This window comes from Musa acuminata, chromosome BXJ3-9 (assembly GCF_036884655.1).
Source record: "Musa acuminata AAA Group cultivar baxijiao chromosome BXJ3-9, Cavendish_Baxijiao_AAA, whole genome shotgun sequence".
NCBI lineage: Eukaryota > Viridiplantae > Streptophyta > Magnoliopsida > Zingiberales > Musaceae > Musa > Musa acuminata.
This window is the reverse complement of record NC_088357.1, coordinates 223,558-243,959: the sequence shown is the minus strand read 5'-3', so window position 1 is coordinate 243,959 and position 20,402 is coordinate 223,558. Positions and strand designations below refer to the sequence as shown.

Below are 20,402 nucleotides of genomic sequence, written 5' to 3'. Positions count from 1 at the left end.
CCTACAAGAAAATAGTTGCTTTATGTACCCATTTAATTTTGGGTCCTTCATTAGATCTATCTTTCTTGATTTTTTACATTAAATAATTTATAATTCCTTTAGGAACCTAAACTAATTTACGAGAGTTATATTTTTTAAATGAACATGTATAAGCATAATAACCATATCTTCCATAAAAAATACAGTTAATTTTAGGAGAAACATATAATGTGGATGGAGTTGGCTTTTATTGAGTGTTACTACTCACAAAGCCGATTCTTTCTTTTTTATGTGCATAACCTTTGTTAACAAGAATCATATTTAATGATTTATTTCTAATTTTAAATTTTTTTAATGTTTGTTGTAACAATATATGTTCCTTTTTGAATGAATCTAACTAACTCTTTACATTTAGTACAAGATGTTAATAAGCAATTGTCATACTTAATTTTCAATTTATCAAGTTCATGATAGAGAGATACATGATCTTTTTTAGCAATTTATATTTCTTACCATCGTTTTGAGTTCATCATATAAGTCATAAAATGCAACAAGCAATTCATTATAAGATAAAGAAATTTCCGTTGAATCACATACCTCATTGCTGAAAGTCATCAATGCGTAGTTTGTTACTTCGTCTTCGTTAGTTTACTTTTCTGATGCACTTAATTCATCACAAGTTACTTTGAGTGTTTTTTTTTTTTTTTTTGCTAACAACTTCTTCTTCAATGGTAGATACTCAATTTTGAAATGCCATAGCCTTTTACATTCATAACAAATAATTATATCTTTTTTAAGTTCAATTTTATTTTAAGATTCTTATCTTAAAAATTTTGTTTTGTTTTTTTAATGAATTTTTTAATTTATTTTTGTAAAGAATGTTATGTCATCATCACTTAAGCTATGAACTTCTTTGGTTGTACGTGTAATATCCTTCGTATTCTTCTTTGTCTTCGTCAAATACCAAATTTCATAGGTCGTTAATGATCTTAAAATGCTCCCGAAATATCTTTAAATGAGTGGATAGTAGAGACAATAATGAATTGTTCTAGCAACAAGAAACATTGCAATCAATGTGTGGAGGTTGGTGTTCCGATGCTCATTTTGTTCATTGCATTATCACATGTACAAATGAACAACAAACGATCTCCCAATCTTTTTCTCCCTCCAATTCTCTTTCTAATCCAACAAAACTTGGTAGCAGTATATGAAGCATCTACAAGTTAAAGAGGATGGCCCGCATTAGAGAGGGTTTTCTCGCTCTTCTCGATCCTTATCGTATGTATGGGCTTACGCCCACTTGCTCACTGCAAGCGGCGCAAACCGGCATCGCCCCGAGTGATCTCCTCTGCTCCCTGGTGGTACCTCTTTCTTCCTCTCTGATGTCTTGCTTGCACCTACATGCATATTAACATGTGGGAGCGCTTGTAGGATAAAGATCCCATACCCGTTGCAGTGGGGTGCGCTGGCACTTAGGTAACGAAAGCCTTTTACAGTCTCGTCTCATGTCGACGATACCCATCATCCTCATTCTCCCTCTCGCCTCTGCTTTCTTTTAGCCTTTGGGAACTTACTTGTCCTATTTGGATCTCCTGATACTGATCCTTGACTATTTATTCCAAACAATTCCCAAGCTTCTGATGTGGATATTACTTCTCTTTCTGCAAATTACACAGATGGACCTTTCTTACTGCTTCCTAATTGTAGCCCCATCCTAAATGCAGTTTGATCTCTCACTGTGAAGGCCTATGTAGGGGCCAATTCTTTACCTTGGTGTGTTCGGTGTCCTAAGACAAGACCAGTATTGCAGAACAGAATAATGATATGGTTATTATTCTCAACAAAAAACACAAGAATTATTAGCTCATTGTTTTTTTGAACTTGTAAATCTTATGATTTTAAGTCTCCAGTTTCAAGCTTACAAATCAGAGTTCCTGTGATGATACAAAACCATTTCGATCATTGAAAAGAAACCAAAAGAAAGAAATCATAAATCAGACAAACCATACAAAGAAGAACTCAGCCTAACTGTGCATTTGTGATTAAGATTATATCCATTACCAGATCAAACAATCTGAAACCCACGCTGCATCACACATTTGCAACTTCCTTTGTCCTACTGTACTGTGTCTGTGATCTCCTCTCTCTGCCGGCAAACCACTGCACCGTCCGCCTCGCAATCGGCAGCCAAATCCTCCTCAGCTTCTCATCTTTCGCCCCTGCGCATCCACTGCTTCCTGCATCCCTTATCATCCTGAATCTGGGGAGGTTAGTGATCTCCGACATCGATCTTTCCCCTGATGAGAGCACATCTCTCGAGTTAGCACAAGTATTGCTCGGCATGGCAACTGAGTTGCTGCTGTTGATTCGTCTGGCTTTGTTCTCGAGCAATCTCTTCTTCTCCATCTCCTTCTTAATCTTCAGAATCTTCTCATTCGTTGCGATCTTCCCTTCTGCGCTCTCTCCAGCTATTGCATCTCCAAAAGGCTCCATGTTGGCGTCCGGATCGGTGAATCTTTTGCTGGACACCATGTCCAACATGTCGGCACTCAGCGACAGCAAATCCGACGCGTTCACGTCGCTCCACCGGCGCTTGAACATGACGTCGGAGACTATGATCTTGTGCTTGAATCTGTGGAGGGGTTGAGCATCGTTGGTGCCTTCTTCCAGCGTCCTGAGATCTTCCTTCTCCTTGGTGCTCCTGCTGATCTTCCTGAAGCTGCTTCCTATGCTGAATCTTGATGAGCAGCGGTGGTCGCCGTCGTCGAAGCGTTGTCTCTCCATGAACAGCTCGAGGTCGGGGAGGCCGTCCTCATGGCGGTCGGAGGAGAACAGGAAGCGGGAGCTGGTGGAGCACTTGAAGAGCTCGGCGTCCTCCGCGTCGACCTTGCATCGGCACAGCGGGCACGTGGAGTGAGCCTCGAGCCAACGGTCAACGCAGTCGACATGGAACGCGTGTTTGCACCGCGGCAGCAGGCGGAGGACGTCCGCGTCTCCGAACCTCGACAGGCAGACGGCGCACTCGAGGCCGTCCCGGGCTCCGCGCAGCGTCGAGAACCGGAATAAGGGAAGCGACTCGACGGCGGCCTTGTCTATGCCGGAGAACCGATGCTGAGGGAGGAGGAACTCGCCATGGCCGGCGGACGCCGTGCCGAAGAACTCCGAGGCCGCAGAGTGGCAAAACTTGGCATATACAAGCAGGAGGAAGGTGACCGAGAACATGATGGCAAAGATGCCGATAACCACCGCCACCCCGGGCCGGAAGGAGATGGTGACGTCCGGCTGCGACCATGTGTTGGCATCCGACGGCTGTGCGGCGACGAAGGCGGCCGGGACAGATACCAGGAGGAACAGGAGATCCAAGGAAAGAAGGAGAGGCATAGCATGAGAATAAGGATGTGTGGGGAGCATGTTGGTCTTTCCTATGTTGTGTTGTGTAGGAAGATTTTTGGCCTCTTCCCTCATTTTTGTATTGGATTTGGTGGGAATGAGATCAGTAGTGGCTATTAAATTGTTATCATCGAAGACTAAAGAACAGGAAGGAATCAAACCATATGCATGACTATTAAATTGTTATTCTAATAGTTGGCAATCAAATGAAAGAAATAAAAGATAGCAGGTGCATAAAACTATACATGATGATTAAGAGATTATCAAGAAATAATCACAGTTTAGGAGGGGTGACATGATTGAAGGAGAGATTTAAGAAAGAGAAGGATTGATGGTGGAGAGAAGAATGCAAACCAGAATGCTTTTTGTGTGCTTCAGCTTAGATGTGTTATTGTTGTTAGAGGAAGACAGATTGATGGTGGAGAGAAGAATGCAAACCAGAATGCTTTTTGTGTGCTTCTGCTTAGATGTGTTATTGTTGTTAGAGGAAGACTTGGATATGTTAGAGGAAGACTTAGAGATGTGAATAGGTTGCTTCCTGTGGAGATACTTTATAATTCTGCAACAGCAGAAACTTAATTAGCATTCACTTTGTCAACCTAACCAGTGGAATTGGCAAGCACAAAGTAGCTGCTGGTCCGGAAGAATGCTAGCTTGATTGCATTAGTTTGATAATCCTGTAACCTATTCACCTCATAAACTAGTGGGCACAAGTTTCAGAAGATGAACTACATGAATAGGTGCCCATTTGACTTCTGGAACTGGTGGAGCTCATGAATCTCAATGCTCCAAGCAGCCTTCAATTTTCTATTTCGTCGTTGCTCGGAGAGTTTGGAGTTTTAACTTTGATTGCATAATATTGCAGGATATTTAATCTTAGCCAATAGGTTGAAACCTTTCCTCGATGATTTGATGCATCATTCATTTATGTCTAATAGAAATATTTATGATGAAGAAGTGGCACATATCATATCCAATTCTCATAGTAGAATGTTTGGCCCTGTGGATATATCTAAAGCTTATGATAGAATAGATTGGTCGGTCAACACTCTTATCAATATTAATTTTTTTAATATTGTTTCTTTGACTTTTTCTTGCTTGATTAATAGAGTTGAATATAATTGGTTTAGGAGTCAATGTGGCATTAGGTAAGGGGATTCTATATCCCCATACTCGATTGTTCTTGTGCAGCATAATCTTAGTAACCTATTTATTCTTGTGCAGCTCATGAATAACATCCAGTGTGGTGTGGTGTGGTTTCAAAAGAAATATAGGTTTAGATGACTATTCTCAATGTTGATAGTGCTACCACTGATAGACTGTTTCGACTGTGAGTGTTTATAGGTTCGGTGTAGAGCGTGATGGATCATTTGATGGTGAATTATGTAATGCAGGTGTTGGCTACTTTGTCAACGATGCAGAGGGCGACTGGTAGCTGCGAGGTGTGTCGATCGCTATGTGGATCGTCTGGCCCAAGCAACAAGGAATGAGCTTATTATGTCTTTGTTTTGCTTTGGAACCCCTTGGGATGATAAAATTATAAGTGTGATGGGTTTGGAGGCACTGTTTATGAGGCTGCAGAAACCAACATGGCACTTCAAATCTTGACATGGCTTTCGGAGGAAGGCACCGAACATGTCGGGAACCTGTGAATCTCGTAACAAATGATGCAGAATAGGCTTAGGTGGCGTTCGGCGAGGGATCGGCCCGCGTCATCGGAAGGAACCGAAAAGTTCTCTTCTTGGCTCCTCCTCTTCCTCTGGCACTTCTGGGGATGGGATTTGAGGTGCTGTAGTATGTTACCTGGCTTGGATTTTTTTTTTTTATGCATTTGATGTTCTTGATCCGTTTGGGGAGGTGATGGCTTTTGGGTTCTCTTCCTTCTGGAGATGTTGCCGCTGTTTTCTTATGGGATTTCCGAAGAGAATCGTCTTCTTGGGATTGGCTTTGTTTCTGTGGAGAATTTAAGGTTCGTATCTGTTCCCGTTTCGCCTGTTTGAAGTTTTATGGATAAAAGATGGATTTTTTTTCCCCTTTCCGGGATAGATCAGCATGTTTGTGTGGGGAATTCGAGATTCATGCCGAATTCATGCTTCCGATAGGGCAGTGATGTGTCCTTGTGTTTGGGTAAAAAGAAATTCATTTCCTTTTTTTAGTTCTGCTGGTTTTCTGCTAATTATTACCTTTGTTTTGTCACAAAAGAGAAAAGAGAGCTTATTATAGATGATTTAGAATTTAGTTGGTTCGACTGATAGTTTCTGAACTGGGGGTAACACTCATGCTGTTTTCTGTTGAAGAAAGGCCATTTTGCTCAATTCTGAATGATATTGCTATCCTTGAAGTTTACTCTTTTCTTCTTCTCATATTCAGGCTACTGGGTATCATCGAAACTGCTTCTTTCTGCTGAGCAAATCTTCTTTTGCAGTTCCTAGCACATTAAAGAACTTTTCTTAGAAATTATTGGTAACATGCTACTAGATTATGAGGCTTTAACAAGATTAAAGTTTGCTCCCCATGGTGTCATTCCTTTAATGTTCAACATACGTTTCATGCTAGGAAGTGTTTATCATACATGTGTGGTACAGGATTGTCTTGTTACCCAAAGATTGGCTGTGTCTTTAAAGTAATGTCTTACTAGGTTGCAAGAGATTGCATCCCTCGTTGATTAAAGAGGGTGGGATGATTAGCTTTCCTCGACTTTTGCTTTCTGGCTCAGAAATGATTTTGATGCTAAAATCAATCAAAATAACTTGCCACAGGTATCTAAAACAATGGATGTACCTGTTATTGACTCAGACAGTGAGATCTTCAGTGAAATCAGTGATGGCGAAGACATAGATGGCAGTGAATCTACATATGGTGGACATGCTCAGAACATCCTGTCAAGTCTTGATGAGAGCATTGGAAAAATTGGTGACAGATCCCTCAGGCCAGTTAGGTCAGGTTATGGATGTTGTTATGGTTGTAGAACTGGAGAGAGTTTCTGGTGGGGTAATTAACTGACAGAGACAGCAAGAAACTCACTAGATTCAAATCCTTTGCATCCTGGGACTACGTAGTTCATGGCCTGTGGCTTGGAAGGGTGGACAGGGTCTCCGATGTGGTTAATGTTCTCGTTGATGATGGGGAAGAGTATGAAATATTGGTCAGGGATTCTGAAATTTTGGTTCCTGTTTCTCCAAGATATGAAGATACACTGTTTCAGTATTATCCAGGACAATGTGTCAAGGTCAATCGTCAACATGTTTCTGGATTTGCATCATGGTTTTGTGGAATAAGGAAGGGAAATCGAGATGAAGGTACTATCATCCATGTTGAAGTAGGGTTTGTATATGTTAGTTGGATATCTTCTGTGATTATTGGACAGGGCATCCATTCATCACCTCCTCCTCATTTCCAATCTCCAAAGGGCCTTGCTTTGTTGTCATATTTTTCATATACTAATTGGCAAATAGGTGATTGGTGTAAACTTTTAGCTGATTTCTTGGATGATCTGCATAAAACTGCTGAAAATAAACTGCCTCTGCAAATAGCACCCATCTGTTCTACCGAAATGCAGAAGGATTCAGGAATGAGAAGTCAAGAGATGTATATGATCACAAAAACCAAGAGCAAGGTTGATGTCTTGTGGCAAAATAGTGAAAGGTCATTTGGCTTAGATCCACAAAGTTTGTCTCCTGTGAGTGATGTTGGCGATCATGATTTTTGGCCCGAACAGTTTGTCTTGGCGAAGGTGACATGAGAAGATGTATGTGCTCCAAGGATCCAAAGGCTTGGTATCATGAAAATTGTGGATCCATATGAGCGGACAGTTAAAGTAAAATGGACAGTTCCTAATATTAAAGAAACTGTTGATTTTTCTTGTGAATCCATCGAGGAGACAGTTAGTGTTTTTGAACTGATTGAGCATCCAAGTTTCTCCTATTGTGTTGGTGATATTGTGCTTAGATATATATCACCTACCGAGAATGTGGAAGTAAATGGTCCTGATATGCAAAGTAATGACCAAGACCCTAGGCGTAATCTACCTACCCCAGGAAACAACTATTTTTTTGGAGAAGATGCTATTGGAGAACTCATTGGTGGAAGGGATAGTGATGATTTTCAACATTATTTGTCATGTATAGGTAATGTTATTGGCTACAAGGATAAATGTGTTGAGGTGAGATGGGCTAGTGGTCATGTCTCCAAGGTACGTAATCTACCTACATGCTGCCCAACCTTATTTCTCGCTCTGTAATCCACTTATCTCATCTGTTTTTGGGCACTAACTATTTCAAAGTCATACCAGCTTCTTTTAGTTGGAACTCAGAGTGTCGCTTTAGTATGATTGTGTCTTGCTCACCAGATTACTATATGTTGCAAAGTCAAATTTGGTACAGCGAAGAGTGAAGTTTGTTCAAATTATCAACCCTAGCATACTTTCTCCTTTGTTCCATTTTTCTCCTCCCACTTTAATGAGAGTGACTAGCATGCGAGGTTGCATGTGACAGCAAAGAGTGAAGTGTGTTAAAGTTATCAACCCTAGTATGCTTTCTCCTTTGTTCCATTTTCTTCCTCCCACTTTAATGAGAGTGACTATCATGCGAGGTTGCATGTGTTGATCATACACCAACATGACATAGACATGGAGGCCTGCCAACATAGGGCAAGCCTGTGTTGCCTGACACTGCCCACATTAATCTTTCTCAGTTGACATGTGCCATTGGCATATTAGTGACCCAAGGTTGTGCCACAGAATTGAAATCTTAACTCCAAGTTTCTTTTTCAACGCTAGAAACATAGGTTTGTGGTGCAAGGTTCGTATACATTGAAGATTGGGAAGATTTAAGGGCTGTGTTCTGTAACATTTTCTAGAATGACATCTTACTGTCTCTAGGATGTAGATAATCTCACCATTGAGTTGTAGATCTTCATTTCGTGTATTTTCTTTGGTTTTATTTTTCAGACCTTACATCTAATATATTATTGACTTCATAAAGTTGATGTAGGGCTTTTATGCTTTATTTGCTTTTGTTAGTGAGAGACTAATTACTAACACTTCCAAACATTAAACGACATTATAGTTATTCAGGACATCAACAGTCTCTCCATAACTGTCTTTACGTTTAATGTTTCATCTCTTGTTCTTGTCAGCATATGTGATGGTTTTAGTCAAACAAAATGATTATTCTACATACAATATATGTCAGATCCCACCTTTCGAAATATTTGGACTGGATATGATTCTAAGTCCTGCTTCAATGCTGTGATCTAATGAGGAAACTTTCCCTGCAAATGTTATCAAAGAGACACCTGATCAGCAGAAACTATCAAGTCATAAGAAAAAAAAGGTTTGAACCCCTTTTTTGCATATATACATGTGATCATTTGTGTGTGTGTTTCTTTGTTTCTTTTTATTTCTAAATAAATGCACAACTCTCACAGAGAATTATACTGAACTTTTTAGATTTTGTTTTTTCTAGAATGTTGAAAACAACAGCAATGAAGATTGCACAACAACTGTGTCGAAGTCCATTACTCCTTTGTTTCTATAAGCAACTTTCGGGTTTCTAGCACGTGTTACTAGAAACCTATTTGGTTCTCCGGATTCAACTTTGCTGGGTGACTCAGTTAAATTTTGTTACTTTGGTGACCATAAATACTTAAACCTAAATGTCTTCTGAATCCCAAAATCCTTTTTGTTTTGGCAGAAGCTTGAAGTCTCTCAGTACCAGCTTTTGAAGAAAGAATTTCAATTCAGTTGGGTCTACATGATGAACAGCTGGAAATTTTGAGGCGAGAAACCAGAGAGTTTAAACAGGGTGATGAACCCATCATTTTACCTGAAGAGGATAAGCCAATAAAATTTAAGCAATTCAATGTTGTTAATGACTTCTCAGATCATCATTTTATCAATGGCATTGGTGATGGTATAATGCTGTCTCAGGTAACAAATTGGTTGATGTAAATCAAACTTGACCATCCTACTAGTGTAGTAATTTTGTATGATTTATCTTAGTTTCATTTCAGGTGAAAAGAGGTTGGTTCAAGAAAGTACAACAAGAATGGAGCTTCCTGAAATGGGATCTACCAGGTTAACTTTTCATTCTTGATATTCTGTTTCGTCGATAATGCATGTCTGTCCATTCTTTTCATTATTTAATGAATCAGTTGCATACTAGGTTTGCTCTTTTGGGATCTCATCATCTTTCATAAAATCAGCCCTTGATGATACTGTGGAAGAAACTTCTCACTCCTCGTATACTGTCTTTTTTTTTTAAATAATTGTACATGTACCTATTATCTTCAAATATTTTAGAACTTCAAAATTTAACATTGTGTGTCATTGAATTTGCTTTAATTATATAACCAGGGAGGAATGCAATATAGCATACATTTCACAACACACTGTTTATAGAGTATGAGATGGACTAGAAGTTTGCTTTCTATTTTGATTATATATGTCTGGCATTAATAACTGTTTGTATGCATGCTGATCATTGTTTCATAATTTGCATGTCCAATTTGCACATCTGCAGATGCTATCTATGTTAGGGTATATGAGGAAAGAAGGGAACTTATGAGAGCAGCAATTCTTGGATCACCTGGAACTCCATACCACGATGGTCTATTCTTCTTTGATATTTTCTTTCCTCCGGATTATCCTCATGAACCTGTGAGTATTATATTATTAGTACCTTACCTTTTTTATGCTTAATAATGACCTAAATATTGCATAGATCAAATTGCCTTGAACATACATGGGCAAATTCAACTTCAAGCATTCACGATTGATCAGGTACTTGCATTAGTTGGAAATTCCACATTGCTTATAAGACTGTTTAATGAATCAAATATATAATTTGGAAAAATTAGAGGAACATTATTCGGTCTTAAGCGCATAGAATATTTTATGTATTATAAATTTTTGTGCTAAATCTTTGATGGGGCCCTTTGCGGTAAATGAGTAATCATCAATTTCTTGAGCAGGTTGTTCACTATAAATCTGGTGGACTGCGACTAAACCCAAACCTGTATGAATCAGGAAAGGTTTGATTAAGCCTTCAAAATACATGGATGGGGACTGGTATACTGAAGTATGGAATCCTGAGAGTTCCACGGTGCTTCAAGCCCTGATCTCTCTCCAAGCACTTGTTCTGAATGAGAAGCCATATTTCAATGAGGCTGGCTTTGATGAAGAAATTGGAAAAGTTGATGGTGATAGGAACTCCATCACGAGAATGGTTTCCTACAGTCATGCAAATCAATGTTATACATATTACGCAAGCCACCTAAGGTAACCTGGCATCTCCAACATGACTGTACTACTACCGACTTGTAGATTTCATCAACAAATAGTGTATGCTTATGCCTGGAAGTTACCTGCCTCGTTGATTTCTTGCAAATGCAGCATTTTGAGGCACTCGTCGAGGAGCATTTTGCACAAAGGTCACATCATATTCTCAATCTCTGCAAGGCTTATTTGGAAGGTGCACAGGTTGGTCACGCTTGCAAGCATGGGAAGGGTTGCCTGCAAAACTTGTTCCACTGGATTCAAAATCACGCTTGGAAAACTTTTTCCCAGAACTCATATCTGGCTTCAACCAAAATGGAACTGATTGCAGCCAGTTTCTCAACTAAGCCAAATGAATGATTCAGGTGAACGAAAGCCTGGAATAATTTGGTATCAGTAGGGGGGGGGGGGGGGGGGGGGGGTGTTGATTAGTGTCCTAAAGGCACTTGTATAGTTGTTCCAATGACTTGTATGATTACAGTAATGTTTATGACACTTGTGGGTGTTTTGATTTCTGTGTCTTTGCATGATTGCTCGCTAGATTTGTGACTGAACCTATTTGCTGAGGTTTGACCCCTGAAGAGCTTTGCTTGAAGACTGCATCATCACTTTCTTCTTTCGAGCAATACCTCGTTCATCAAACAACCTGGAGTCTAATTGAGGGCCAAACCTTGACTTCACTCAGTAGCTTAAAGAGTCTCTGTGAGACCATAAAAATATGTATGCTTGGATAAAAACCTCTTTGCATTTCCTAGTCATCAATCTAGTCACTCTATTGCATGACATCGGTTTCTAACTGTTTCTGAGACTGTTTCACTTGCGAAACACCGGATTCACTGAGTTCCACATCACAATGGATCCAATATGAGTATTTTCATGTTGAAATGGAATTGACTATATATATATATATATATATATATATAGTCGTCTAACTAATGGAGACCAAATAAAAGGATGTATATGTTTAACTTTAGTTTGGTAGAATAAACACATACTTATCCATACATATATACATGAAAATATTCCAAAGGAAAGTGCACTAATACACTCACTCCTAATAGTCCAATATCAACACCCAACACCAACACCAACACCAACACCACAGAACAAAAGGAAGGGGAGAGTCCTTCCAAACCTGGAAAGCCGAAACCTTTGTTACTTCGTTTAGGATCCCCTGCAGGTACCATTTCCAATCAGAATGTTCATCAACCCCAATCTCACCGTCAGTATACCGGGGCCTACCTTCGCTGGAATAAAAGAACAGTCGGATCAAAATTCTATCGCAACGGTCGTTGTAGACGATCCCCTTGACCCCCTTCCTTTTTCCCTCCCTCGCCGCTCCCAGTTGCGCCGTTAAGTCTCTCTGACGCGTTCGATGATACCAGCAATTATTTCTACCCCCAATTCCTCCTTTCGCTGTCTTCCTCTCTTATATCCCCTCCTTCTCTCCACGATCGCTAAACCCCTGGTGGAATCGGCGCCGTTCGACGCCATCGGCATTGGCCTCGATGGAGCAGCCGCCGCCTCCTCCTGCCGCCACGTATGCCATCATCGGCCCCGAGTGCGCCCTTCTTCCGCTCTCCCCTCTCTTCTTCCTTCCCCCCCTCCCCCCTCCCCCCTCCCCCCTCCCCCCTCCCTCCTGGTCCTGCCTTTCGATCACGGTATGTCGACCTTGTTGCAGACTTCCACTCTTCGCCGGGAGCTCGTCGTACCAGGATCCGGATATCGTGGAGGTCCCGCCGTCGTCGTCGGCCTGGACGCCCAGCCAGCCGAAGCGGAAGCGGAGCCAGGTGCAGGGATCTCCCTCCCCTGTCTTTTGTTTCTTTCGTTGTCCAATTCTGTTGTCTCGATCGCCCGAAACCTCCCTTCTATTTGAATGATCGCGTAAGGAGATGTTGATGGCTTGGGTAAAAGTCCGATCTTCATGGGCGGATTCAGGTTTTGATGTGCCTCTTTCTTGATTGTGTCACCCGGTTATTAGTCTTGTCGACGTCGGATCCTGGTTGGAATTAGAAAAGCCCTAAGAGTGCAGAAGCATGACTTAGAATGAGTTTAGTAGTAGCACAGTAATCTAGTTGTGTTTATCTTGGAAAGCTCCCTGCTATGCTGATTATTCTTCTTCCTTGCATGTGGAACTTGTAGATAATTTTAGTGCTTTCTTGGTGATTATGCCATCCTTCTTGCTTGCCGACTTCATAATTTATTTAGTGCTTTCTTGGTTGGATATGCATTGAATCCTGCTTGAAGAAATGAATGTTTGTTATTATATTAAATATGAGAAATAGCTGTTCTCGGGTTTGTCATTGAACTGAGATCTGATCTGTATGTGTGCTTCAAAGGTACTATGATAATGAAGAAGTAGTTTCTGATCAAATGAAATTGGCTGCTTGTGAAACAATTAAATGCTCTGTTTCGTTTGCCATAAAGGTTAGCTCTAGGATGTGGTTCTCATTCATTTTTTCTGTATTTGGTATCTAAGTTTGCATTCATGTTTGTTTTAAGGGGTCAAGCTGTTTTGGCCTTTCATAAATAGATTTATGTGGATGCTTAGAAGCATTAGGTGTGCAAGCCTTGTGTGCGTGCACGATTGTCTTAGTCTATGGGTTCGACTTCCTGGATCCTGATTGGCTATTCGCCATGCAAGGCTAATGTAAGGCCTGCATTGCAGAACCATTACATTAGATTTCTGAGTTTGAATTTAGCTTTTGCACGCACAATTGGATTTGTGTCTGGGCTCCACTTCCTGGACCCTAATTGGCCAATTGCCATGCAAGGCTAATGTAAGGCTTGCTTTGCAGAACCATTATATTAGATATCTGGTTTTGAATTTAGCTTTTGTGTGGTAATCTATATTTGTGCCTTTTTTATTTCATGGAATAAGAATTGTATTGTTGTGATGTATACAATAACTAACATCCTAAATAAATGATTGCTATGTGATTTTTTGTTATGTGACTCTCCCCTTTTGAATCACAATCATTTCTTTCTTTTTCTTGATTTTGGTGTTTGTTGTTCATAAAATTTCTCTATGTGCTACACAAAGTACATAAAACATGCTGCAGTTTCATCACTTAATTAACTGTTAATTTTTTAGTTACCTCTAGATCTGTCTTTCATAGAGGCCATCTTTATGAATAGCAACTGTTAAGAAAGTGGATTGATAAAGGATAGCTTAAATGCTTGTTGAGGTTTTAATCATGTCTGCTTTTAAGGTTGTTCCTCATGATGTAATTGAGCTTGATGGAGATGATGACCCTGATGATCTCATGATACTTGGCGATAGTACTTCAGATTACAAGAACAAACAACCTGTTAGACATGATAAAAGCTGGCAAAAGCAAGTAAAGGTACAAAAAAAGTTATTCATGCCTGCATAAAGAATTTATTTATACATGAACATGTAGTTTTCCTTCATACATTATGTAATAATCTAGATAAGAAACGATTTACTTCTTTTGTCTTCAAATAGGATGCCTTATCCAATGATCTTCTGAGTTCAAGTGCAAATAATGGCTCTGAACATGCTGCTCCACTGGATAGTTTAAAAATCTATGATTCAGGACCGCTTGATCTCAAGTATTTTGATGATCCTGAAAATGAGTATGCTTATGATGAAGATGACTATGATGATTATGAATCTGGTGCTGAAGTGATTGAGAATGTTTTCAATTTCAATTTGGCTGCAAAATTCGATGATTTGGACCTGCCAACTGGCATTGAGGCAACTGTACCATGGTTGAAGAATTCTGCAGCCGAAGAGCCAAGCAAGAACAAGCAGACACTAGTGCTTGAAGATGAAATTGATACGAAATATAGATTGTTTAAACAATTTGATACTGTTCGCGACCACTCAGATCATCATTTCACCAGACCAGGGCATCTCAAAATTGCTCCAACTGTTAAGAAAGTTAGTGAAATAGTGTGGTTCTATCATCATTTGTGTGTGTTTTTTTTTAATTTGTAGTTCTAGATCTCTTGATAACTTATCCTGATATTAACAGCCTTCAAAAGATTGGGCAAAGAGGATTCAGCATGAGTGGAAGGTCTTAGAAAAAGATCTACCTGGTGAGTTTGTTACATGTTTTGCACAATATAGTAAATTCTGGATTTCTATGATTTTGTTGGTGTAAATCTGGTTGGATATCATTTTTACAGCATTGTGAATATACCAGTTTGTCCTGTTCTGTACTCAGTGACAAGTCCATCCATTTTACCAATAATAGAGTACTTGTTTTGACTAGGACAGGTTTCATGTGACATAGATTTTGGAAAGAAAAGGACTAGGGGGGGGGGGGGAATCTAACTTCTTTACTTTTCTTGTCTTATGAAAAGTATCGTTAACCCTAATAAGTTGAAGTATCTAAACAACTACCTCTGTTATCCCCAAATAACAATGTTCTGTCCAAGGTTCACCTTACCAGCCTATACTGGTGTACCGACTAACTGTTGGTACGATATGTATCGAGGCATACCGACATATTGTATATCGGTATGCCAAGGTGTACCGATGGTATGCCCAAAATCATCGAAAATAGCTCCAAAAATACCTGAAAAAAAGTTAGATTAGAGTTTTGAAGTTGAAAATAAATATAAATTGTATAATTTTAGCAAAAATAATCTAAATTAAGAAAGAATAGTGATATATTTTTTTTTTCTGACTTTGAGGGATAGCTTTGTGGTATGTTTCGAACTTTGAGGAGTAGCTTTGTGGTACGTTCTGGACTTTGAGGAGTAACTTGTCTTGAAAGGATTTACGGACCATCGTCGGAACCTTCTTTCATTTTGTAACATTGGGATATCTATCGGTCAAATACATCTTAACCTGAGTGATTCCTCCACCCTTGCCGAAGTAATCGTAATAAATGCATTACCAACAATGACGGTTCCCATTTATCTTTCGGGCATGATCCCAATGGTCACCATGTGTCTGTTCCTTTGGTGTCATGCTCCTACCAAAATTGAATCAAATAAGCAAACTATGATTAGCCCTAATTTAAAATAATAAGGTGCGATTATACATAATGAACTATACTTTATCACTATAAGCATGTCAATCAACCTATTCGGCATTAAATATGTAGAATTAATTTAATATCATTAAATTTTTAATTAAATATACTAATATAGTAATAAAAAAACACTCTAATAGGCATTAAAGACTTTTAATTGATTCAATGAGTCAAATTTCGATATCAACGTAATTAAATACACTAATCACAGCAGTAACATAATTAATCCCCAATTAGTCCTAACATGTCAAATACCCTAATATGTATTAAAGACATTGAATTGATCTAATATTAGTCAAAATTTGATTAAATCATCATTAAAACCACTAATCACAACATTAAAAATCTTAAGTAAAACCTAATTAGACCTATTATACCATCACAAACATATAAATCACCTTAATATGTATCGAATACAAAGATTTGACCCATTAAGTGTCTAATTTCGAAAAAATCAGCATTAAACACACTAATCATAACATTAAAGGCCTTATTACTCCTTAATTAATACTATTCTACTATTAAATAACATATTAGACATTAAGTCATCAACCACATATAATAGGCTTAGTCATCTTATAAATCAATAAAATCTAGAAAGATAATACATATCTCTAGAGTGTTTTTCCTCTTAATCCTCCCAAATTAGCTTATCAAATTTGATCCAATCCACAAATCATAGTTTTATTGAGTTTAGGAGAGTAAAATATGAGAATGAGATAGATGTGAGTGAGAAGGAGTTTGAGAGGGTTGAAGAAATTGATAGAGTGAAATAAGTTGAAAGAGTGAGAGAGGAAAGGGTTTAAAAACCCTTTCCAATGGTTCAAATGATCAATTTGATCGTTTGAAATAGGGCAATCTTAGCCCTTGGTCAGTAACGATCGAAATCTGACCATTACTGACCTGTACTAGTTGGTAACAATCGGATTTCGATCGTTACCAACCGGTACTGACCCTGTATCGCCCAATATAGGGTCATGTAATGGTACCGCTCAATATAGGGCAGTCCGTGTATCGGTCCCCCATTGGACTGGTATGTACCGCCCATATCGAGCGGTACGTATCGGTAAAACAAACCCTTGTTCTATTATAATCCCATTGATAGTATCTGTATGTTTAGAACTTTAAGTTGGAAAGATTTATTCTCACTGTTCACTTAATTAAACCCTAATTAACTCTATTTTACTATTATTAATTAAATACCTAAATGTGATCTAATGTAGATTATGAAATCATCATTAAATACACTAATCATACCATTAACATAATTAATTACCCTATAATTATTCCTTTTTCATCATTATAAACATGTCAAAGGCATTAAAGACATTTAATTGATTCAATATGAGTCAAATTTCGATATAAACGTAATTAAATATACTAATCACAATATTAACATAGTTAATTAATTCCTAATTAGTCCTCTTTCACCGACATGTCAAATATCCTAATAGGTATTAAAGATATTGAATTGACCTAATATTAATCAAATTTTGATTAAATCATCATTAAAACCACTAATCATAATATTAAAAATCTTAATTAAAACCTAGTTAGACCTATTATGCCATCACAAACATATAAATTACTATGCATGGAATATAAAGATTTAACCCATGAAGTGTCTAATTTCGAAAAAATCAGCATTAAACACACTAACCATAATATTAAAGGCCTTATTACTCCTTATTAATACTATTCTACTGTTAAACAACATAGTAGACTTTAAATCATCAACCACATAGAATAGGCTTAGTCATCTCATAAATAAATAAAAATCTAGAAAGAGAATGCATACCTTGATTAGAGTGTTCTTCCTCTTAATCCTTCCAAATTAACCTATCAATTTTGATCCAATCCACAAACCATAACTTTATTGAGTTTTAGGAGAGTGAAAATGTGAGAATGAGAGAGAGATGCGAGTGAAGAGGAGTTTAAGAGAGTTGAAGAGATTGATAGAGTGAAATGAGTTGAAAGATGGGGTAGGAAAGGGTTTCAAAACCCTTTCTAATGATTCAAATGGTCAATTTGACTATTTAAAATAAGGCAATCTTAGCCCTTGGTCAGTAACGATAGAAATCTGACCATTACTGACCTGTACCAATCGGTAAATGTCAGATTTCGATCGTTATCGACCGGTACAGACCCCATATCGCCCGATATGCAGTCATGTAATGGTATCGCTCGATATAGGGCGGTCTGTGTATCGGTCCCCTATTGGACCAGTATGTATCGACCCGGGTGGTACGTATTAGTACAACAAACCCTGATTCTGTTATAATCTCATTGCTAGTATCTGTATGTTTAGAACTTTAAGCTGAAAATATTTATTCTCACTATTCACCATTATTAAGCCTGTTATCTGATAGTTTCCATCTTCTTGCATTTAGTGGCTCTAGTTAGATGAATTTTTTGATCTTGGAAGTACTTTAGTCACTTCCAGCGACAAATAGCGAACATTTTTTTTTGGAGAAATTCATTTTGCACTCCTTTTGTTTATTTTTCTATAAGATTAATCTTGTTGCATAATATGCATGTCATCTGCATCATTTTCCATGCTTGTACGTGTTGTTATAAGATGATGGTATGGTAGAACTTCTAGATGACACAGTGCTTTTTCTTTGCCAGAATTAGAAAGCAAATATAAGTGATACTCTGGCTCATCAAACTTGCTTCCTTTTTCATTCTTATTCCATTTAAGATTGTAAACATTTTGGTTCTCATGTCCTAAACAGAGACAATATATGTTAGAATTTATGAGGAAAGGATGGAAATTCTAAGGGCCGTTATTGTTGGACCAGCTGGAACTCCATATCATGATGGCCTTTTCTTCTTCGACTTTTTCTTTCCTCCGAATTATCCCCGAGTACCTCCGGTGTGTAACTATTTTTACTATACTTATGTGTGAAACAATTAATGGTTACCATTTATTTCACAAGTCAAGGAAATAGATTAATTTTTTCCTACTATCATGCAGCTGGTTCATTATCACTCTGGTGGGCTCAGACTAAATCCAAATTTGTATGCTTGTGGGAAGGTTTGCCTTAGCCTTCTCAATACATGGTCTGGCAGTGGATGTGAAAAGTGGAATCCATCAAATTCAACAATGCTTCAGGTCTTGGTCTCTATTCAGGCTCTAGTTCTCAATGCCAAGCCATTCTTTAATGAGCCAGGATATGCACAAACAGCCAATACAGATTATGGGGAGAAGAAATCTCTGGCTTATAACGAAGATACTTTTCTCTTGTCATGCAGGACAATGTTATATTCGCTTAGGAGGCCTCCAATGGTATGGATCGTGCATCTTTATATTGATTTTACAGTTTGCAAAGCATATCCCTTAGTAGCATCCTGAATACAACTAGAATAATCGACATAGCTCTTTTAGTTTTCTTGGTGATTTTCAAAGTTCTTGCAGATCTTTTTGGATGAATTTCATAGTCTCAGGTTTCAACCGTGTTTTTTCTTACAGCATTTTGAAGACTTTGTAGCCGGACATTTCCGTAGTCATGGGCGTATCATCCTTGTGGCATGCAAAGCATACATGGATGGTGCTCAAGTTGGATGCATTGTTGGTGAAGGCGTGCAGGACGTTGATGAGGGTGACAAGAGTTGCTCAGCGGCATTCAAGAGCTCTCTAAAGAAACTATTTGAGGATCTTCTGATGGAATTCACGGTCAAAGGGGCCGATTGTGATGAATTCCTGGCTCAGAAGGTGAAAATTGGAACAGCCAAAACGGCAGATACTACACTAAGGTTATGAAGTCAAGTTTAAATTAACATGGAGTTGCTAAATAATTTTGCCCCGTGAGGCATCTAGGTTACATATTGACTTAGAGAGTCCAGAAAGAACTTAGCTGTATGGTTTATCTAACTTATCATGTAAATAATATTATGTAAATGTCCCTGGGTGGTGATTTTGATCCTCTCAAATATGTTGTGCAGGTGGTCCTTTGCTTTTCTTCCTTCTGTTGTCAATGTTGATATTATTCTCCTTATCAATGTCTTTGATTTTGTGGATCGAAACGAAGGATTTTATTTTTTGCTTTTGATGAAAGATCATGCCACACATTAAGTTTCTAATTTTCATAAGCAATTGGCTTCTGGCAAGATGATGCCTGACATCTGAAAATTGCACATAATTCTTTTTATTTTTTTATGATGAAGCAATATCCCAAACTGAATCTCTGGGTATTTACTACCATTGAAAAGAAAACTACAAGAAGCAGAAGAAAGCATGCGAAATAGAGTTTTTTGTTTGTTCTCTTGTGCAGAATTGAGCAAAAAAAAGGCTACTGGTTCCAAGGCTGAAAGAAGTGTGGAATTCTATCAGATCAGAGTCAACTTAGGAATCTTGGCATTATCATGTTTTGCAAATGTCATCAACATAACATTCTAATGATGTTTTCAGTTATTTCAAGTTCCCAAATTCATCAACATTAGTCCTTGTTGAATTTTTGTTATCTTTTGCTGTAAGTAATTAATATGGTCTTGTAAATGTCGTTATCTTCAGTTGCATTAATTACTGATGGCTCGCTTGCCTACTCTTACCTGTCTATTAGATTAACTTTTTTTATATTTCGTTAAATTTCTATTGTGCATCTCAGTCGCAAAGTTGATTAATGGATGGCAGAAGGACAGACTCGCTGTTATGGAACCGTAGAATGTTAGTTTTATTGCTCCAATCAAGTATAACACTTTTTAACCCGTCAATACGATGCGACATGGAATATAATGACACGTGCAAG

At 38.3% G+C, this 20,402-nt stretch overlaps 2 protein-coding genes and 1 pseudogene across 3 annotated transcripts; 2 read left to right on the top strand and 1 right to left on the bottom strand.

Moving 5' to 3' along the window:
• Positions 1–1,989: 1,989 nt before the first annotated feature.
• On the bottom strand, positions 1,990–3,476 carry LOC103996558 (E3 ubiquitin-protein ligase ATL42-like). Its single transcript, XM_009417476.3, has one exon. It carries the CDS (start codon positions 3,442–3,444, stop codon positions 2,071–2,073), a length of 1,374 nt encoding a protein of 457 aa, XP_009415751.2. The 5' UTR covers positions 3,445–3,476; the 3' UTR covers positions 1,990–2,070.
• A 1,101-nt stretch (positions 3,477–4,577) lies between these two features.
• On the top strand, positions 4,578–11,160 carry LOC103996675 (probable ubiquitin-conjugating enzyme E2 24; annotated as a pseudogene).
• Positions 11,161–12,015: 855 nt separating this feature from the next.
• Positions 12,016–19,619, top strand: LOC135649887 (putative ubiquitin-conjugating enzyme E2 38). 2 transcript variants are annotated; one of them, XM_065168819.1, is made up of 8 exons: positions 12,016–12,185; positions 12,327–12,435; positions 13,858–13,992; positions 14,115–14,552; positions 14,647–14,710; positions 18,390–18,529; positions 18,632–18,943; positions 19,127–19,619. In XM_065168819.1, exons 1-8 carry the CDS (start codon positions 12,154–12,156, stop codon positions 19,415–19,417), a joined length of 1,521 nt encoding a protein of 506 aa, XP_065024891.1. In that variant the 5' UTR covers positions 12,016–12,153; the 3' UTR covers positions 19,418–19,619. The 2 variants fall into 2 exon arrangements, with proteins under 2 accessions (XP_065024891.1, XP_065024890.1); XM_065168818.1 differs by having other exon boundaries at positions 12,017–12,206.
• The last annotated feature ends 783 nt before the right edge of the window (positions 19,620–20,402 follow it).

Bases quoted from the DNA above. Each gene is read 5' to 3' on its own strand.
- LOC103996558 (XM_009417476.3), bottom strand. From the start codon at position 3,444: ATGAGGGAAGAGGCCAAAAATCTTCCTACACAACACAACATAGGAAAG.
- LOC135649887 (XM_065168818.1), top strand. From the start codon at position 12,154: ATGGAGCAGCCGCCGCCTCCTCCTGCCGCCACGTATGCCATCATCGGC. The intron at 14,553-14,646 runs GTTAGTGAAATA...TGATATTAACAG, and splicing joins TTGCTCCAACTGTTAAGAAA to CCTTCAAAAGATTGGGCAAA. The intron at 18,944-19,126 runs GTATGGATCGTG...TTTTTCTTACAG, and splicing joins CGCTTAGGAGGCCTCCAATG to CATTTTGAAGACTTTGTAGC.